The sequence below is a fragment of the Clytia hemisphaerica genome, unplaced genomic scaffold (assembly GCF_902728285.1).
Source record: "Clytia hemisphaerica strain Z4C2 unplaced genomic scaffold, Clytia hemisphaerica genome assembly, whole genome shotgun sequence".
In the NCBI taxonomy this organism is placed as follows: domain Eukaryota; kingdom Metazoa; phylum Cnidaria; class Hydrozoa; order Leptothecata; family Clytiidae; genus Clytia; species Clytia hemisphaerica.
Genome location: NW_027104564.1, coordinates 5,302 through 24,700, shown reverse-complemented (window position 1 = coordinate 24,700; position 19,399 = coordinate 5,302). Strand labels below are relative to the sequence as shown.

Genomic DNA, 19,399 nt, shown 5'->3' with positions numbered 1-19,399 from the left:
AAAAGAAATCAAACAAATAATAGTCGATTTTTTTATTCCCCTGTCATTAAGACTGATTAAGAGGTTTTTTTAGTCATGAGGATGTTTTACATTTTTCATTTCTTTTTCAGTAAACAAGATAAAAATGTTACAAATATTCAGTGGCTTAGCGAAAACATTCACCAAAGGGAATATTTATCAAAATTTAGTGCAAAGATCAATTTTTTTACTAACAGAATTCAACGCTGTAGACAACAGTGAACTCGGACAAACCACCAAGAGATACCGGAAACCGTACCTGATCGGTTTTTACCGGAAACGAAGAACAGCGGACGTTGGGGATGTGATCAAAGTTGCGGTCAAAGGAAGACCTTGCAAAGCTATTGTTGTTAATACACGAAAACGAAAATTGGATATGGAGCCGAGATATGATAATAACAATATCGTTCTAGTGGATGATAATTTGAGTCCTTTAGGTGGAAAAATTAATGGACCTATGCCCACCAAATTGAGAAAACAGAAACATAGATATCCAAAAGTAATTGCACAAATGAAGAACTTTGTATGAAATACCCTTCTATTATAATGATTGTATTATTTTATTTTTTACGCGTTTGACACATTTACCGTCAGAGGAAAGAATTCATTTTTCTATGGAAATTTACAGTTATAAAATGGCCTGTTGTAAAACTTTGATTAAGTTTTATGTGACACTAACACTGCACTCCGTATTTTTACACTTTTTGTAGATTTGAATGTGAGTTTTGATGGAGAAGTTGGATATTTTTTGAAATGATTACCACTTTATGCGATGGTTAAGTGCGACTTCTCGACCCTTTTGATGCTAAAAGTATTGTTTTTATTTTAAAGATCCATCAGTATTCAGAAGTGCACACTTGATTTACTGCAGTCATTTTCTCCTGCTTGTCTTTCCAGTGTAAAAATATAATTGTAGAAATTCATCATGGAAAGTTTGGTCGATAAAGTTGATGCCAAAAATATATCAGCTGGAGAGCTGAATGATCTGATCATGAAAACTTCAAAGCCATTCATCATCACCAATAGTATTGAACATTGGGAAGCTAGGAAATGGTCATTAACAAATTTTACAGAACTGTTCGGTAAAGTACAAACACGATTCAAAATGTACAAAAAGAAAACTCACATACGACAGAGCAAACGTCAAAAGATTGGACATGAAGAGTACGTACCCATGGAAACTGAATGTGTTTATCAAAATAGCTCCTTTCAAGATTTCCAAGGTTGGCTGAATGGGAAAAAGAACAGTTTGAGTGAAAAACATCCAAGGTAAGAGGTTCGTTTCCCATATCTTCTTCTTCTTCTTCTTCTTCTTCTTCTTCTTCTTCTTCTTCGTCTTCTTCTCTTCGGTATGGAGCTTTCAAAGAGTTTTGGAAAAATGATTTGAACATTCATCGCGGTCATGACTATAGATTCATGTTAAAAAGGTTCTCCAGGTTTTCAATAAATGGATCAGATTGGCTCGAATTAACTCGAAACTATACTGTTGATATCGCCAGTTCAAGCAGATCTTCATCTTTGTAATTTGTACTGGTTTTTAGGGAGGAATACTGGTGTTACGCTGATTACAATTACATGGCAGAATTGTTCAACAATGATGAGATGATCTTGAATGCTGTCGATTGGTCTCCCTTTGGATTCCCACAACGCAACGGACGACAATCGACCATCTGGATCGGAAGTGAAGGTTGGTGTATTTTTCGCTATGGATCTCCAAAACTCCAAAGTGGTTTGAGTACTTTTTCAGGTTTTTCAGTTGAATCATTTGCAAATAGCTAGTTCACGCCTAGACCTAAAGTACATGTACTCATACATACCAAGCAATCCTACTTAAAAATTTGAGAATATTTTTAATATTTGTGTTTTGAGAATGTTCAAGAAAAGATAATCCATTTCAATGCCTACCTGTTTGTTTAGGAGCTTTCACGCCCTGCCACCAAGATACGTATGGATTGAATCTAGTCGCACAAATTGATGGTGTGAAAAGATGGCTTCTGATACCGCCCTCTGAAAGAAAACACGTCCGCCCGCTACGCATCCCATACGAGGAGTCGAGTGTTTTTACAAGGATGAACAGCGAGCAGTTAAAAGTAATGGATAAGTGTGTTCAGGTAAGGGTGGACTTTGGATTGGATTGTTTTTAGTGAATTAATTTTCAAGGTGGCCTTTTTACTTCAGAGATTATTATCAAAGCAAATTTGATGCCTGTTGTATTTACATGTTATTTCAACTTACGTGATAGGCACCTTTAGACCTTTCTTGACGTCAAACTTCCTTATTTTTAAACGGTGTTCTCCTTTCTTTTGTCAACATGAAGGACATCATAGCCCTGTTATTGTTACATAATCTTTTCTAACCATATATTTTCCTGTATATTTAATGACGTCATCATAGTATAAGTTGACAGCCACTAATCTGTTGACTTAGATTTGAATGAATGAAGGTGACGAGGCACTTTACGTACATTCTATGATGGAGAATTCCGTCACAACTATCTCATGTCTAGGCACTGTCGTCAATAATGTCGTAAAACCCTGTCAATTCAAATGATTACATTTGATCTTTTGGATGTTTGAAAAAATTATAGGTTACAGGGTTCAGACAGACCCTGGAAAACCTGGAAAACCTGGAAATATGATAAATTTTCAGAAAAATCAGGGAAACTCAGGGAAACTCAGGGAATTTTATTTTTTGAAGAATGAATGGAAAAACAGATTTAAAAGTTTTTTTAGTTTTAAAGTGTTTATTCATATGCAGTATTTGTAGCTTTAATTTTTACCTTAGGTTTACCATTTGATTTGTGTGCCTTTTGTTTAAAGATACATCTCTTTTGACTCTGCTTAGTTTTTATGGTTTGCTTGATACTCAGGGAAAAAAATAGGGGAAAAATAGCTAAAATGAGGAATTTCTCAGGGAAAAAACCTTTGAAAATTGATTAAAATTCAGGGAAACTCAGGGAATTTTATTTTCGAAGGTCTGTCTGAACCCTGAGGCACTATCTTTTAAATCTTTTCAACGAGGTAAAATAGCAGATGATGAAGCTCATAGAGGATTTTTGACTTGGATTATGAAACAGGAACGCTATTTCCAAATCACCATAAAACTGATTACATAGTTCCTTCATTTCAATACACTGTTTTATGCTTCATCCATTCAAACAGCTTTTATTATCGTTCGAGTTGACACAAATATTTCTTCGTTCTCGTGACTTTTCATGCGAGATTCGACAAGAGTTCAAAAAGGTCAAATGTCTTGTGAACTTGTCAGTCAAATAAAACGTGTTTTCATCAACAACATCACACTTTTTCAATTATGATTTCGTACACCAGGTTACAAGATCGCAAAATCAACCTTTTTCCTTGCAAATGAACTGAGTGTAACTGTGTAGGATTAACCATTTAGGCAATGCTTCCTCACGCAAGCGAAAAATCGCTCTGATGGAAACTTATGAGAACTAAAACACCCTTATGAAACGTTTCATTTGATACCTCCTTCTCTTCAAAAAATTGCAAAAATGGCCTTTACAAAAAGTTCCTTATTATAATTGCTATCAAGGAAGATGAAATACAAGCTATAAAACCATTTTGGTTATTTTCAATTCCTTTGCAACTTTTCTTCCTTTAGCATACTTTTTATGTGATTGATCTCCTTTAGGTTTATTTGCAACCTGGTGAAGTATTGGTGGTGCCAAAGCATTGGTGGCATTACGTGGAGAATGTGGTACCAAGCCTCAGTATCAATACTTGGATAGAACTGGTACTCTTTCTTCATGTTTTTTATTCATTCCAAAACATTTTGTCGTGCTTTTGTGTACCAGTTGATATTTTTCGTTTAATAATGAAGAACCAGCTAAGTTGAGCCAAATCGGCTTAAAATCAGAAAGTAATATTTTCGCATCCATTTCTGGTTTAGATTATTCTTAGCTTTAGCCGAACTTGAGGCCAGTGATAAAGTAAGTCTTACTTCAGAAAAGCTTGTATAAGCCAATTTTGGGCGTCATGATTCTCATGGTTTTGCTTGATTTTTTTCTTAATTCTCTTTAATTCAGGATTCAGACAAGGTTGACCGAATCGATGAGGCTTTGACTCAAACACTGGTGAGAAAATATCTTCTTTGTTTTCATCTCAATGGGTTATGTTTTTTTTCCTGGCTGCTTTCTTTCTAACTGAGACACGGTTCGAAATTCTATACCAAACATTTCGCAATGATGAATGATTTTCAGGTTTTCCAGGCACTTTGTAAATCTTTTAATCCATTCTTTAAACAGTTAAGAGTCTCTGTAATCTTTTCGTGAAGTTATAAGGTCAAGGTTATGACATTATTTTTCTTCTACTCGCTCGCCTTTCTCCTAAATTTCCATTACAATTTTTAGAACCACTCAATTTTTCTCCTTCTGGCGTCTTGTAAATAATCAACTTGATAATGTAATCTGAGAGCCAAGCTACCTAACTCTAACACTTTTTGTCGCGACACTGTAAAAGCTACCGCAAAATTAATTTATTTTTACGTACGCGAAACTGTTTGTTAGCTTGTTTAACGCATATCGAAAGTCAATCAAATTTTAATACATCAAAGCGCGGACTTTCAAAACAACCCCTGAGTAATTTGTTCTTGTCGTCTTTGTAAGCACAAGAGTAATGGAGATAATAAGTAGAGGATGCCATGGGAGTATTTAGGAGATAATTCCAGACACGAGATTGATATAGTGACTTTCGCATAGGGCTTCAAGTTACAGTGCGACTCAATAAGGTAAAATTCATGAGCTACTATATTGAGTCACTATGGGGACGGTTGACCGGATGAATTCGGAAGTTTCAAAAGCAATTATTTTCGAGTGCACCACGTTCCCAACTATGCAGGGCCTTTTCTGGTAGAAATTTGTACCAAGTGGGTGTTCTTTAGAGGTGCAATGAGCAAAGGGTCAAAGGTGTAAGCGGTTCGAATCTTGCTCCTTCAAATGTCCCTTTACGTTCAGCCAACCAGTGAACTCCGTTAAAACAATCGAAAGACTGTCTTAATTACCTGGCTATCCTTAAATATAGACTAGCTAAAAAACAACTAACCTACCCCAGAAATAGAAAACATCACCAAGATGTCAAAAGGGACCAAAAAAGAGGTGGCATTCTGTAGAAAGCTGTAGCTTTGTTGATGGTCGAAAGCTATTCAGTTTTGCTGTTTGTTTTGGTGGGTACGAGATTAGAGCAATAAAGTGCTTGGAAAACATGACCACAACTTTTAAGAGTCACTTCCTTCTCTCTTTCTGGAAATAAACAACAACACCAACAACATTCTCTCGTTGTAGGTTTATACATTCGACAAGTCCAATGACTCTGAGAGCAATGACTGGATAAACCCAGGACAAGTAAGGATGTATCTTCTATTTGGACATTATTCCTTCTATGCCATAAGTCACTAAGTTTTTTTGCCGAAGTTGCTGTGAGGGTTCACTAAACGTTTTGGAGACTTGAAGTTTTATATCCATCTTGAATATTTTCCAGGAGCTACCTTCATCATTAAAGGACTGCTTACATTACGTGGAGATGACAATCAAAGATGGTTTGGGGATTGAAGATATACACGTGACACCTGAGTTGCTGATCAATTGCTTGTGCGAAAAGGATGTGCTGCAGAAAGTGACCGAGAAAATTGTACAACGCGTTAAAGATTCCTGAATCAAAAGGTATAACTACCTAAACCATAGATGTTGTGAAAATATTATATAAGGCGAGATCAATTTGATTAGTTGTTTTACGGGCCCGACCGACCCTTATATTCCGAAAATCGAAATAAAAATAAAATTGATTTTGGTATTACATTTTTATTTTCATTGCTTTACAGATTGCCAAATTTTCAAAATTTTTGTAGTTTTTCCAAGGTTTTGAGAATTATATGTTCAATTTTTCAATTTATCTATGAATTCTAGCTTTTTGTATTTTTTTATTTTCTATTTCACATTTTTTTCAAGAGGTAGTAGTTCTTGCTGCCTTTTTAGGAGAATTTATAGTTGAAATTCTACTTTTATTTTATTTTTTACCGACCGACCGACTGACCTTGTTTTTGGGGTAGCTAGGCCCGTAAAACAACAAATTAAATTGGCCTCGCCTAAGATAAAATGATAGTATGTAAAAAAGCTTATGTGCGGGAGCAAACGTCTCAGGCAAAGCTAGGTTCGAGTTTCTTCCTGCCTGGTTATCTGGAAGAGGTTTGTTTATCAGTAACTTAGAGAACTTCAATTTTCACGTGTTTTCGGCATTTTTAGATGTGATTACATGCGATTAACGAACCTATGGTATCACGAGGTTACATAGAAAAGGTCATTTAACGTTAAGGTCAAAATCTTATTTTAGATGAAAACTTGTGACTTTTTCTCTTCGCACTATTTTTATCTTTCGTTGTGTTTCTATCGCCCACGAAAAGAAAAATAGTTCCGGCATTACTTGATTCTTTTTAAAAAATCTTTGAGAAGGTAGCTTTTTGAAACTGATCAAAACTGACCCGTTTTTAAAGTAAACCAATTTTTGAGGGAGATTTTCGATTTTTATATGCTGACATTACGCCCAGAAGTAAAGTCTTTCTCAAAGTCTGAGACAAAAATGGCTATAACATTTGATAGAATTCGAATTGAATTTTCTGCTCGTTGAAAAGATACCCATTAGCGGAATAGAAATAAAAGAAGAAAATAAGAAAATAAGAAAATGTCATCAAAGTGGTTTAAAATTTTTGCGAGAATTAAATTTCGCGAATTTTGGGAAAAACTCGTGAAACTCGCGAAATGTAATTCTCAATCAAATTTATCCACTTAAGATACCATTTTCACAACAGTGATTCTTTGAACTTAGAAAATATCATCAATGTGAAAAAATTATTTCTTCAATCGAAAGATATAGCACAAAGTTTATTACTGATTGACTTTGAAAATCATCAAAAAGACGACAAATGAGGGCCAATTTTACAGTTAGACAAAAGTTTTGTGCTGCATTTCTGAGCTGAATAAATATTTTTTGAAGAACGACGCTCTAAAATATAAAATTTCTTTATAATGAAAACGACGATTATAGCACAATCCTACAACCAGTTGATTTTTTTCTACTTTTTTCATGCAAATTTTGATGTTTTTTTATTTATAGATATTCCACTCTTGAATATCTTTTCAACAAACCAAAAGTAATAATAATGATATACGTTTTGAGTGGCATGCTCCGAAAAATTCAAAAGCTTTTAGACAGCTGGAGAATTGTTTCCACGAAGGGCCACTAAAAGTCGCTATCAAATTTGAATTCATCAAAAGTTACATCCTTTTTTCGTCTCTGCTGCAGATTATATTGAGACAGAATTCATTTTTCTTCTTTCCTCTCATAAGTCCACTAACGATCAGGTCTTGATGACTCAACATAAATCACTCATGGTGTGAGAGCGGAAAATATTACCTCTTGTGATGCGTCGAGTGTCGACATTTTTTTGTGTCTTCGATATGATGCTTGAGACGCTCTTCGCTGTTTTGTTGTTTTGTCATTACAATTAACACTTTCGTTAGCTAAATAAAAACAGCCTTTTCCCTTAAATGTGCATTATCTAAAACTTTCAAGAGTATTGAATTCACTCCATGTTTATTACCAGAGGTTCGCCATTTTCTTTCAGCGATAAAGATGAGTGATAAATGCACTTAGAATTACATCATAATCCGTATATCGTGTTTTCAAGAGGCTATTTCTGTATCTAGAGTTACTCAAAAGTGTGTTTATACCTGCATTCGCACGCGATTTTGGCCATTATGCAATTGATGGCATTTCACAATGCTTTATGCGTGTGTAACCCACCTCTCTCACACCGCTAAGAAAAAGGTCTTACAATTTTTGGAGAATTTTGGTGTTCATTTTTTTGCGAAAAGCAAAATTTCTCAATTGGGGGAGGGGTTTGACGATGTGTCCGAGTTATAAGTTTATTATGTCGGTGTTTCGGTGATCGACGAAAGAGCTGTCGGTGTTAAACTTGCTTTCCGGTGGAGAAATAAGGAGGTATTGCTTGAATCCGTTTGAATTAAGGGTTTTAAATCAAAATAATTTCACGGCTTTAAGAGTTTTCTAACTCATGTCAATGAGGCTGTCAGTTCTGATTATTATCTCTTTGCGTCATTCCTGTGATGTCATGACAGAATTTAGTTTTTAAACTTAAACTTTAAATTACAAAAAAATTTTGAACGGATTTGATACTTTATAACCTTTCTTTGATGTCAACCACTGTCTCTGATGACAAATTCCAATCAAAATTTTTCTTCCAATTTTCAATGAATTACTTACTTTCTTTCCAAAGTTCAAGCAGAAAAAACTCGACTCGAGTGAGTGAGTGTGAATCGCCTGAAAAGTATCTTCCTTTCGAGCATTCGCTTTTTAAATCAATAAAAAATTAAGCCTGAGAATGTTAAGAATTTGACCAATTTCATTGTGATAATTTGACTTCATATCTGAACTCTTAAGACAGCCACGAAGGGCCAAAACGATTGTTCTATTCTAAACTTCATTATAGTTGTCATCCTGTCACTTGGCCGCAACATTTTGTCTTTGTGTCGTAATTGTGGTGTCCAGTTCCCAAAAGTTTCATGGGTGTCAACATATCTCAAGACTCGAGGTTTTACTTTTCTGTCATCAATATTTGAGACGTGACCATCACTGATTGTTTGGAGAAAACTTTTAGATGATGTCGAAATTCTGTTGTCATGGTGACTTGTTCTATATCAGTCTCCGTTGTTTTGACTTCATAACACTTAAGGTGTGTCTCTCTATGGTCTCTTGATCATCGCTGAAAGCCGCTGACTCAGAATTAATCCTCGCCTCAAAAGCCTCACGAAACTTCGTGGATTTTCCCTCGGGTGTGTGAAGGGTTATAAGGTCTGTAATAATCACGTGTTTGTTCTTATTATTGGGAATTCTAACAGTTAAATATTCAGAGTGACGTGACGCTTTACTCCAGTAATACGATCTCAACCTGAACACACGGCTAACTCCCTTCCCTTATCAAGGGGACTTCCAGCCCTCTGTATGATAATGAAAGGAATTTTCCAGTATTTTCTTTGGGAAATAATTTTGAAATTTTCTAAACGTGAATCTTTTTCTCTTTTTCTTGTTTATTACTTCAGAACACAAAGAGACTGAGGGGACTTGGAATCGCCATGGCAACTTACTGAACTTTTCAGATGACCTTTTTGTTCAAGTGTCATATATCACTTGGTATATGAAAGCAACAACAAATGACGTATTGAAAAGAAAAATAAGACTTTCAAATCGTATAAAAAGCATGTTATATTCTTGAGTCAAATCAGTTACTCATTCACTAAGAAGGTATTAAGACATTCACGAGAGAAACAGAGAGATTATACAAAGATCAGCTGAAAATTTGGCTTTCATTCAAATCAAGCAACACAACTTTTTCCGCATTACAAAATTTTGGACGACTAGAATCAACATCAAATTTCCGCCAAGATGATGAACAATATTAACGTTGGGTCCACCACGCTGGGCAATCAACAAAAGCGCGGTTTTTATTGGCCGACCACAAACTTTCTCATCAACGAAGAACAGAAGAAGAGACGCTCCTTACGAAGTCCGCGACGCGCCAAAAGTATTGACGAAGATCCTCCAACAGCCACCAGCAATCGTGCAAGCTTCAAAAGAGAACAATTCCGTAAATCGTCCGGAAAATCTCAAGATTCGTATTTCGGACAAACCGTCCTTGAAGAGCCGGAACCTTCAACTTCACGCCCTCAAGAATTACTTTCAAACTATTCACCTTCCACTTTACGTCGTTTGTGCAACGTTCTGACCATGCAATGTACAACACCAAAATCCACTCGTACCAAATCCATCTCCAAGGAAGAATCAGAGGCTGACGAACAGTCCATCGAATCCATCACCAATGCAACGGCTTCTCACAAATTGTCAAAGAAAACCAACAAAGTTTGGGTGGTTAAGCGTCGACACGAGAATACAATGACTACAAATATTTGAGCGTTTGGTGAAGAGAGGAATACGTTGAGACTTGGTAACGAGTATGAATACGAAGTAGTATTACCTTCAAGCTGTATAACTATGGATTAAAGAAGTGTATAACTTTAGAATGAAGTAGCGATGATCACACGGTTCACTAGTGACTTTTTTGAAGTACCCCAAAGAACACTTTGAACAAAACATAACTTCAGATGAAGTGCTTTTCATGAGAGACTTCTTTAAGTCAAAACACGAGAAAGTGGATTGTGAATTTGAGACACAGTCAATAGTTGTTGTTTTTAACATTAGATTAACCTCGAGAACGAGGAATGAAAACAATCCAAAGAACTACTAAGACTTTAAAGAGCTTCAGGATATCGGTTTAATTTAAAACTCGTCTGACCTTCATCCATATTTTTGATGGTGCATAGTCATAGGTACAGAATTTTTTAACAAATTTACTTTACCACCCTGCTAATTTTTACATAATTTTAGTTTATTCTGTAGATTAATTCCTAAATTATGCTGCAAAGAGCTAACAGAGAGATGTTTCAAGAAAAGCTATATCGTTAATTATGGAAAATGAATCCAGTTATTGTTTCCGAAATGTTTTGGACCCGGTCCGCGGCTCAAGGAAATTTCTAACCTTTCTTTGTATATTATCAGACTCTTTCCAGCAAATTTTGCTAAACCATTCAGTGGACAGAGGATTTTTAAGTCTTCTTTCTGTTAAGTGCATATTTATTATCGACATAAATTGGACTTAAATATAATGAGATCTACAATTCTTAATTTAAGACCTAGGTATAATAGCTAATGGAAAAAAAGTCATTGTGCGTTTTATTGTGGTGAGACTTTTCGTAACACTGTTAAGGAGCCTGATTCCAAAACACTCATGTCGAATCTCGAATCGCCTTTAAGTTGTTTATGAAGTTTATCAAGTACAGCTTTATCTCCCGTCATATTCTTTCCGATCACCACTACGCCGTTGAATTTACTTAAAACGTAAGCGCGTTCAACGTAATTTGCGCATTGCAAAACATCTCCATTGACTAGATAGATGACGTCAAAGGTTTCGTCATGGTGGTCACGTGTCAGTTCGTCCATGACATCAAGGTGGTTTCCAATGATGGTTTTTATCTTGTCTTGAACTTTTGATTTTTCGAAGAATTCTTTGTAAGCCTCGTCTACGTATTCTTGATGAAAATCGACGCCGAAAACTTGTCCTCCTTCAGGTAAGCTCTGTGCGGCGCTCAACACGCTGTAGCCAGTCTGTTTACCTACTACTAAGCACTTTTTTCCACCGCTGATCTTGATGAGCATTCGGACGAATTGTTCCTGAGCAGGATTGTTTTCTTCTTTATTTTCCTTGGAAACTGATTCTCTCAGCTCTTTCAAGATGGTAGACTCGTTGACGTACTCCATTGTCTTTTATGATTTGTATTGTAAGTACGATCTAACCTAAAATGGTGCAAAAATAGACAGTTAGATTACAAAAATCAGAAATCAGAAGCATTCGCTTTAGAAAGTGATGACTCTGGTTAGAATCTGGTATCAAACTTTGTCCTTAATTTTGGCATAATCTATCTGCATTGTAAAGAATCTACTGTGTTCGCAAAAGAAAAAAATGGAGACTACAAAATTTACTCTTCAAGGTCACCTACCTGTCAGGATGATTGTTCAGCTGCAACGAACACGAGCAGTGTGATCTCTTCTCTCTTGATAGCTATAATGTTTCTTAGGTTTAACTTTACTATTTCATGTCATACCTCTTTTTATGCTGTTCCTTTTTACTTTATTATCAAAAGTTTTAAAAAGATGTATTTAGTTGTCAAGGTAAGATTAATGAGAAAGAGAAAGATATAATGGCACTCCCCTTATCAACTCGCTTAGTAGTCTCGCTGATTATTATTATGCCTAGCTACAAAGATGGATACATGAATTTTTCTTCCATTGCCTTCATCTCTTTTTCACTTAACTAAACGTGCGATGAAATATATCGGTTTTACAGTGTCTGGCCGTTGTTTATCATAGCAACTCCTCCCTCCAATACATTGCCTCGTCCATTACATTATCTGCCAAAAGCAGAGGCGTCAAAAACCAAAATCAGTTCAGATAGCAAAGCTACCGTTAAAGTATTACAGGCCGTTTAGTTCCCAGTCCCTTTGTTCGCTTTCTTGTATTCTGATAGCAAAGTTTGTATCGCGTCCATCAATAAAAATCGATACGCGATTGGACGTAAGTTATCTGCGTAGTTAAAAAACATCTTGCCGGCAAAAGGTTATGACACTGGACATTTTTGCGATTTTCTCGTTCTACTTTAAAACCATTCGGTTTGAAAGCTCTCGCAATTAAATACTTTCTTTTTTTTCACAAAAATCGCACGGAGGCAGTCCCGGCACGCCAAATATTAAATATATACTACACAATTTTTGCACGGAGGCAGTCCCGGCACGCCAAATATTAGATATTTTGAATAAAACAAGTTTTGTCAAAAATCTAGAAGGAACACAAAAGTTCAGAATCACTAGAACTTATAAATACTAACGTTCTTCACCAGTAGAGAACGCAGTGCGTACATTATGGGTTACCCGAAACCAAGTTGTAGTACGATATTTGTCCTTAGCCTTTCAATAACCCTTTCCCTTATTGAAATGTCTTCCAAACGTCCGTATGGGACAACTTTTAATGGAAATCTCCTAGTCGCTATGCCAAGCGAGGGGTAAATCACTTGAAAAAACGTGTACGATACTTTTTGACTTTTTAAATTTTCATTTGACTTTTTGACTTTTTTTTGACTTTTTTAAAACTTTCAATTTGATCTTTTCCCGACAAAAACGCCCACCGCCTTCGGGCGCCCAACATTTTCCGACCAAATCTGTCCAAAAACGCCAACCGCCCATAAATTTTGCTCCACCCATCCGCCCATTCAAGAAACTTTTTGACTTTTTCAAGGCTTTTTTTTAGTTTTATCTGACTTTTGACTTTTTTTCTGAGAATTTTTGACTTTTTCTTTGACTTTTTGACTTTATTATTGACTTTTTGACTTTTTCTTTGACTTTTTTTTGACTTTTTGCAGAGGTGTACGATAATTTTTCGAGTGATTTACCCCTCGATGCCAAGCTCCCCCTAGACGATGCTATCGTCCATTAGAGAGTCAGATGCGCAGAGTGAGGGCGTAAGGGTGGTTTACGGGAAAAAAAGTGGCGGTAGAGTTTGAAACAACCTGTAAACACCTCTGCCACTGCTTACTCCGCCCGCTGGGCTAACGAAAGTTTTCAAATTTATCCCGCCTCCTAAACTTTTCCCTTTTTATGGACTAGTAAACCACGTCGTTGTATTTCGCTGCAGATTAAGCTTGCAATGAGCTCTATGTCTATATGTTCGTCTTTCCAAACCACTCTCTCGCGGTAATTTCTATTTTTTTATAAGAACTCTTTACATTATAAGCACTTCCCGCATTCCTGTGTCCACCAGAAGAAAAGACAGGCGCTTGCTAGACTACCTTTTTTAGTGATTTTGTGTAGACGATAGGATCGTCTAGGCCCCAGGCCACCAGAGGATTTTGCATTCACGGATTTATTTCCGCTTTGGCGCCCCATAAGGTTGGACGATGGGCGGGGAGTCTAGCTATTTTGGGGGGCTTTCGAATTTTGGGCGGTTCGCCCTCAACTCAAGGGTTTAGAGAGATTGGTACCAAGTTGGTTGTCGATTTCGACATCTCGATCTTTTTTGATGAAAAACACGCGGTCAAAAATTACTTAATCTTACCTAATGCTTAGCGCTGATTGGCTAGTTGTTTTGTATATCTAAAGGTTTGACCAATCAATTTCGAGTATTCAAGGAAACATTGCGACATCGCCAAATCGAAACAGGTGATCAAGGGCGATCAGAAACCATCAAATCATTTCACTGAAAGAAACGAGTAGAGGCGTCGGTGCTTGTGGATCGTTGCTCACAAAAAAAGACCCTCAAACTTACATATTTTCTACACATCTTTTTACTTACAATCTCAAAATGGTAAGCAATTCTTTTTTCTAATTTTCTTAAATTTTATAGCTCTTCTAGGACTTATGGCTATGGGTTGAGAATTTAAAGGGAGCAATGTTTGTATGTTTATAAAATTATAATTTCCTGTGGCTGTGATGCCAGTAGTTATCCTTCCTTGCCAGAATATAATTGGCTAATTTCACCTTTCTAGCGTGAAGTTATCTCTGTTCATATCGGCCAAGCCGGTGTCCAAATGGGAAATGCCTGTTGGGAATTGTACTGTTTGGAACATGGAATCCAACCTGACGGTCAAATGCCCTCAGACAAAACCATCGGAGGTGGAGATGATTCTTTCAATACCTTCTTCAGTGAAACTGGAGCTGGAAAGCACGTTCCCAGAGCTGTCTTTGTGGATTTGGAACCATCAGTAGTTGGTAGGTGTATTTTTTAATTTTAAGGCGAGACCAATTTAATTTGTTGTTCTACGGGCAGATCATTAGCCAAATATGGGTTGGTCGGTCGGTCGGTAAAATAAGAATAAATTTTTCATTTATCAGGGTTGGTAAAGTACCGAAAGTGTTTTCTAAAAAATATCTGGATCAAAAATCCACTTTTTTTCATCTTCGATGAAGATCATAATAAAATCTTAGTGTATGGAATGCTAGTCAGAAAATCTCAGAAAATCTGCCGTATACTATCTTTGCTTTCTGATTTGAATGATGGCGCTACTTTTTCCCCCATCAGAATTAGTAAAGGCAAAAAGTAGTTGAGCTCCAGCTCCTGGACTAATGAAATGCTTGATTTTTTAAACTCTCAATTTTTAAGTTTCAGCTTTATTCAAATTTGATTCTTACAAATAACTAGTGTGTAAAATATATTGTAGTGGAAATTCAATATTTAGGGTCAGTCGGGGCCCGAAGAAGAACAAATTAAATTGGTCTCGCCTAATAATTTCAATAAAAATAACTTTTTGATTTACCAAATCCAGAAGTACAGCCCAGTCTGGAAAGAAAAGAATATTTACGCCAGAGATTTCTTGGCGTAGCCTTTGTGTAAGCCTAATCCAAAGTCTGCGCCGGAGATATCCGGTGTACATGCCTTAATTTCCAGATTGGAGCTGATTGGAGTACAGCAGGCTGAATTATACGTACTGTATAGTTCCTGTCTTTTCAAAACTGAAATGTGGAATGCGAGGGTGCTATCAAATTCTGGCTTTGAAAGCTTGTCTTGCTGAAGGGTGTTTATACCATTTAGCTAGCAAAAAACTGCCAAATTTAATTTTTTTTCTGCCATTTGCCAAATTTTATGTTGTCTTGTGCTATTTCTGGCCTTAAAATAGGTTTTTTTTCTTTAATAGGGTTTTTTGGCTAAAAATATCCTTCATCCAAAGTAAGTTTCTGCCAAATTAAATTCCCTTTGAAAACCTTTTGAACATCCGCAAGATTGAATTCCTGCTAAGATTTCTTCCCTCAAGGTACCTTATCAGTCTTATTTTTTAGCCCTTTTGACCTTTTTTTTTTTGGCTTATAGCAGGTTAGGAGCAGGTTTAAAAGGAAGTCTGAGGTCCCAGGTAACTGTAAGACTATAGTTTAATATGACAAAAAAGATTAATGGATTTTATTATAATCTAATTTTTAGATGAAATCAGAACTGGTACATACCGTCAACTCTTCCATCCTGAACAACTGATCAGTGGAAAAGAAGATGCTGCCAATAACTATGCTCGTGGTCACTACACAGTTGGAAAAGAACAGATTGATCAAGTTTTGGACCGTGTACGAAAACTTGCTGACCAATGTACTGGCCTTCAAGGATTCTTAATCTTCCACTCTTTCGGTGGAGGTACTGGATCTGGATTCACCTCATTGATGATGGAACGTCTCTCAGTAGATTATGGAAAGAAATCAAAATTGGAATTTGCTGTGTACCCTGCCCCACAAATCTCAACAGCTGTCGTTGAACCATACAATGCTGTCCTTACCACGCACACCACTTTGGAGCACTCAGATTGTGCCTTCATGGTTGACAACGAAGCCATCTACGACATATGTCGCCGTAACCTTGATATTGAACGTCCAACATACACTAACTTGAACAGATTAATTGGACAAATCGTCTCCTCAATCACTGCTTCTCTTCGATTCGATGGTGCTTTGAACGTTGACTTGACAGAGTTCCAAACCAATTTGGTCCCATACCCACGTATTCATTTCCCCTTGGCAACTTACGCTCCAGTCATCTCTGCCGAGAAAGCTTACCACGAACAACTCACTGTCTCTGAAATTACCAACGCCTGCTTTGAACCTGCCAACCAATTGGTCAAATGTGATCCACGTCATGGTAAATACATGGCTTGCTGTTTGTTGTTCCGTGGTGATGTTGTCCCCAAGGATGTCAATGCTGCCATCGCTACCATCAAGACTAAACGAACCATCCAGTTTGTTGATTGGTGTCCAACTGGATTCAAAGTTGGAATCAACTACCAACCACCAACTGCTGTCCCAGGAGGCGATCTTGCTAAAGTCCAGCGTGCTGTTTGCATGTTGTCCAACACTACTGCTATTGCTGAAGCTTGGGCTCGTTTGGATCATAAATTCGATTTGATGTACGCCAAACGTGCCTTTGTCCACTGGTATGTTGGAGAAGGTAAGAAACACAACAGATTTAAGTCTTTTTGAACCTCTTCTCTCGATCTAAAATTGACAGAATTTAAAGAATCTGTTTTTTTTTAAGTTTATTTAAGTTCCATCCTATTAACTCTTAGGTGCCAAATAAACGGGGCCCCCCTGTTTGTTTATTTTTCGAAAATTTCCCCCTTCCCCCTGGACCTTATTAGGACCCCCCCCCCCCATAAGTTTATTAATTTTTAAGAATATTTTCAGTTGGCTAAAAGAAGTCCCCTTATTTTGCTCCAAAAAGCCTGATTTTAGTCTATATTTACCTTTTTTTTGGGTTTTCATAAGTACAATTTACAACCCCCGGCAATGAGGTCCCCCCCCCCCCCCCGTTTATTGAAATTTCGAAAATTTCTAACCCCCCCCCTCATTTTAGTCCGGCGGCGATCCAGGATCACTCTTACAATTAGTAAGCAGAAAAGGGCTAAAATCGTTGAAAAACGCTGAGTCCGCAAAATTTCAAACTCAAATATCTAGCCTAGGAAAACCTATAAATGACCCCTCTAATCAATAGTACTCTTCGAGACGCATCTGTTAAAAGTGGTATCTTTCGCTGGAAATTCTCTCAAAAATGCTGACGTCAGCATAATATAGATAAAATATTGCATTTTTGAAGTCCGCCAAATGAGACAAATGACCCCATTTTGGAGATCTACTCTTCAAGCTCCAGGCTAAAATAACCCTACCCCCTTCAAGCCTCCATAAAAAATTTTCCTCGGCTTGGCAAAAACTGGTTTTGGGGTCCCAAGGGACCATATAATGAGAAAATTAAATTAAAAAACCCATATTTACTACTTGTAAGGGTTGATGCAAAAAAGCCCTTTTCGCCGCCGGACTATTTATTTGACACCTAAGAGTAGATAAATTCATATCCTTATTTTTCAGAAAGTAGAATTGATGTTACATAGCTTTCTCTTCTAGATCAATATTCACATTCCAAGAGTTAAATTCTGAACTTTTTCCTCGTTATTTTTCTGCAGGTATGGAAGAAGGAGAATTCTCTGAAGCCCGTGAAGACATGGCAGCCTTGGAGAAGGATTACGAAGAAGTTGGAGCTGACTCCATGGATGATGAAGCCGAAGATGAAGATGAATATTGAACAATAAAACATTCGGAAACGTAAACACAAATAAATCTCTTGCAGTTTTTATCAAATCTCAAACATTTTATTGCATTTGTATTTTTATTTTACGGAAATGGAATCTTTTACATCTTTTTGGATTTTATTCAGATTTATAAAAAAGAAAAACACTTTCATCCAGAATATAATTTTTTTTATCTGTAAGGGGAGGGGGAACTTGTCGAAACTTTCCATTTAATTCATTTTTCACCGGTTTTTATTCGCTCTTTTGAGTATCACATACATGTTTTTTCTTTTATAAGCATAACGTTTATAAGCATATGCAGGCTCAGTTTTGGGTACCTAAACAATGGCTCTATTGTTTGAGAACAATAGAATGCTAAGCATAATGCGAGCCTGATGTAGGGGCAGACACTTGCTTATAAAAAAAAAAACATGTAGTGTTAATAAGGGTTAGGGGCATCGAGTTAAAAGCCCGAAGGGCTAGAGTACAATCTCTAACTTTTCTCAGGCAAGAAAAAGTGAAGCCTTAAAAAATCGAAAAAATGCGCCGTATTTTTGACGACAGATTGAATCTAGCAATTCCTTTGTTTACGATTGATATTTTTTTCGAAATTTAGCGGTAAATTTTAGTTTTCAAGGAGATTCGCCAATTTTGACCACACAGTAAAAATATGAGCTGATAGTAGGGGGAAATTTGTAAAATCGCTCGATTTTTTTAGTCAAAGCACTTGTTATACATTTTTGGAAAGCTAAGGGGTAGGGGAATCAAAATAACTTGGGTGCCAATTTTTTATCGGACACTTGGGTGTGATTTTCGGACAAATACGACGGTCTAAGGCAAAAATCATAGGGTGAAAAATTAATAAAAATTTTAGCTTGAGAAAACAAAGACCTGTTGTATATTTTTGGAAAGCTCTCAAAAAATTAAGATTAGTGATATATTGCGAGTATAGGTGATTTCAGTACCTAACTCGAGATATTGAGCTTCCATAAGCGCAAAAACTGGACAAACCAGCTGTTTCTGGCTGGAAAACACTGAAAACACTGTTTTTAAGGATCAATATCTCGAGTTAGTATATGTAATCACATGATAACGAGTGCAATTCGAATATAATTGCACGAGTGATTTTTTTGTTATTAATTTTCCGAGTCCGAAAGGACGAGGAAAATTTGAAACAAAAAAATCACGAGTGCAATTTTCGAATTGTACGAGTTATTATGTGATTACGAGCTAATCGCACAATGACTGTCACTACTTTTTCCCAGTTAGGAAAGTAAATTACAGAAATTACACTGAGAGTTTTATCTTTTTCTCTTCTCTTTATGTCTTTCTTTTAGTGTTGTTTTTTGATTTTCTTTCTCACAAAATAAATTTCGAATGCAATTAAAACGTTCGATGCAAAAAAAATGTAAGAAAAAACATTAAAATCAATTTTGTAAACATTGGCGCCGCATTGGAGAGTGTGATTAACGATTAATTGCTCTCTTTGAGGGCGTGCCAAATAAGAAAAAATAACCCATAGTGCGATTAGGTAAAGAAATCACCTATACTCGCAATATATCACTAATCTTAATTTTTTGAGAGCTTTCCAAAAATATACAACAGGTCTCCGTTTTCTCAAGCTAAAATTTTTATTAATTTTTCACACTAT

General features: G+C 36.4%; 4 protein-coding genes across 4 annotated transcripts; 3 read left to right on the top strand and 1 right to left on the bottom strand.

Annotated features, from left to right (window-relative positions):
- Positions 1-124: 124 nt before the first annotated feature.
- On the top strand, positions 125-547 carry LOC136823360 (large ribosomal subunit protein uL14m-like). The gene has a single exon (XM_067079531.1). It carries the CDS (start codon positions 125-127, stop codon positions 545-547), a length of 423 nt encoding a protein of 140 aa, XP_066935632.1.
- Positions 548-904: 357 nt separating this feature from the next.
- Positions 905-10,571, top strand: LOC136823387 (HSPB1-associated protein 1-like). The gene is made up of 8 exons (XM_067079567.1): positions 905-1,287; positions 1,560-1,705; positions 1,936-2,129; positions 3,673-3,774; positions 4,067-4,114; positions 5,321-5,380; positions 5,517-5,698; positions 9,152-10,571. Exons 1-7 carry the CDS (start codon positions 944-946, stop codon positions 5,688-5,690), a joined length of 1,068 nt encoding a protein of 355 aa, XP_066935668.1. The 5' UTR covers positions 905-943; the 3' UTR covers positions 5,691-5,698; positions 9,152-10,571.
- Positions 10,572-10,696: 125 nt separating this feature from the next.
- Positions 10,697-11,752, bottom strand: LOC136823388 (uncharacterized). The gene is made up of 2 exons (XM_067079568.1): positions 11,663-11,752; positions 10,697-11,459 (listed from the first exon to the last, which is right to left on the bottom strand). The coding sequence occupies exon 2, from the start codon at positions 11,421-11,423 to the stop codon at positions 10,839-10,841; it is 585 nt and encodes a 194-aa protein (XP_066935669.1). The 5' UTR covers positions 11,424-11,459; positions 11,663-11,752; the 3' UTR covers positions 10,697-10,838.
- Positions 11,753-13,831: 2,079 nt separating this feature from the next.
- LOC136823386 (tubulin alpha-1 chain-like) lies at positions 13,832-17,932 on the top strand. Its single transcript, XM_067079566.1, has 4 exons — positions 13,832-14,018; positions 14,200-14,422; positions 15,627-16,634; positions 17,644-17,932. The coding sequence occupies exons 1-4, from the start codon at positions 14,016-14,018 to the stop codon at positions 17,760-17,762; spliced, it is 1,353 nt and encodes a 450-aa protein (XP_066935667.1). The 5' UTR covers positions 13,832-14,015; the 3' UTR covers positions 17,763-17,932.
- The last annotated feature ends 1,467 nt before the right edge of the window (positions 17,933-19,399 follow it).

Bases quoted from the DNA above. Each gene is read 5' to 3' on its own strand.
- LOC136823388 (XM_067079568.1), bottom strand. From the start codon at position 11,423: ATGGAGTACGTCAACGAGTCTACCATCTTGAAAGAGCTGAGAGAATCA.
- LOC136823386 (XM_067079566.1), top strand. The intron at 14,423-15,626 runs GTAGGTGTATTT...TCTAATTTTTAG, and splicing joins TTTGGAACCATCAGTAGTTG to ATGAAATCAGAACTGGTACA. The intron at 16,635-17,643 runs GTAAGAAACACA...ATTTTTCTGCAG, and splicing joins CCACTGGTATGTTGGAGAAG to GTATGGAAGAAGGAGAATTC.
- LOC136823387 (XM_067079567.1), top strand. From the start codon at position 944: ATGGAAAGTTTGGTCGATAAAGTTGATGCCAAAAATATATCAGCTGGA. The intron at 3,775-4,066 runs GTACTCTTTCTT...TCTTTAATTCAG, and splicing joins TCAATACTTGGATAGAACTG to GATTCAGACAAGGTTGACCG. The intron at 5,381-5,516 runs GTAAGGATGTAT...AATATTTTCCAG, and splicing joins ACTGGATAAACCCAGGACAA to GAGCTACCTTCATCATTAAA.
- LOC136823360 (XM_067079531.1), top strand. From the start codon at position 125: ATGTTACAAATATTCAGTGGCTTAGCGAAAACATTCACCAAAGGGAAT.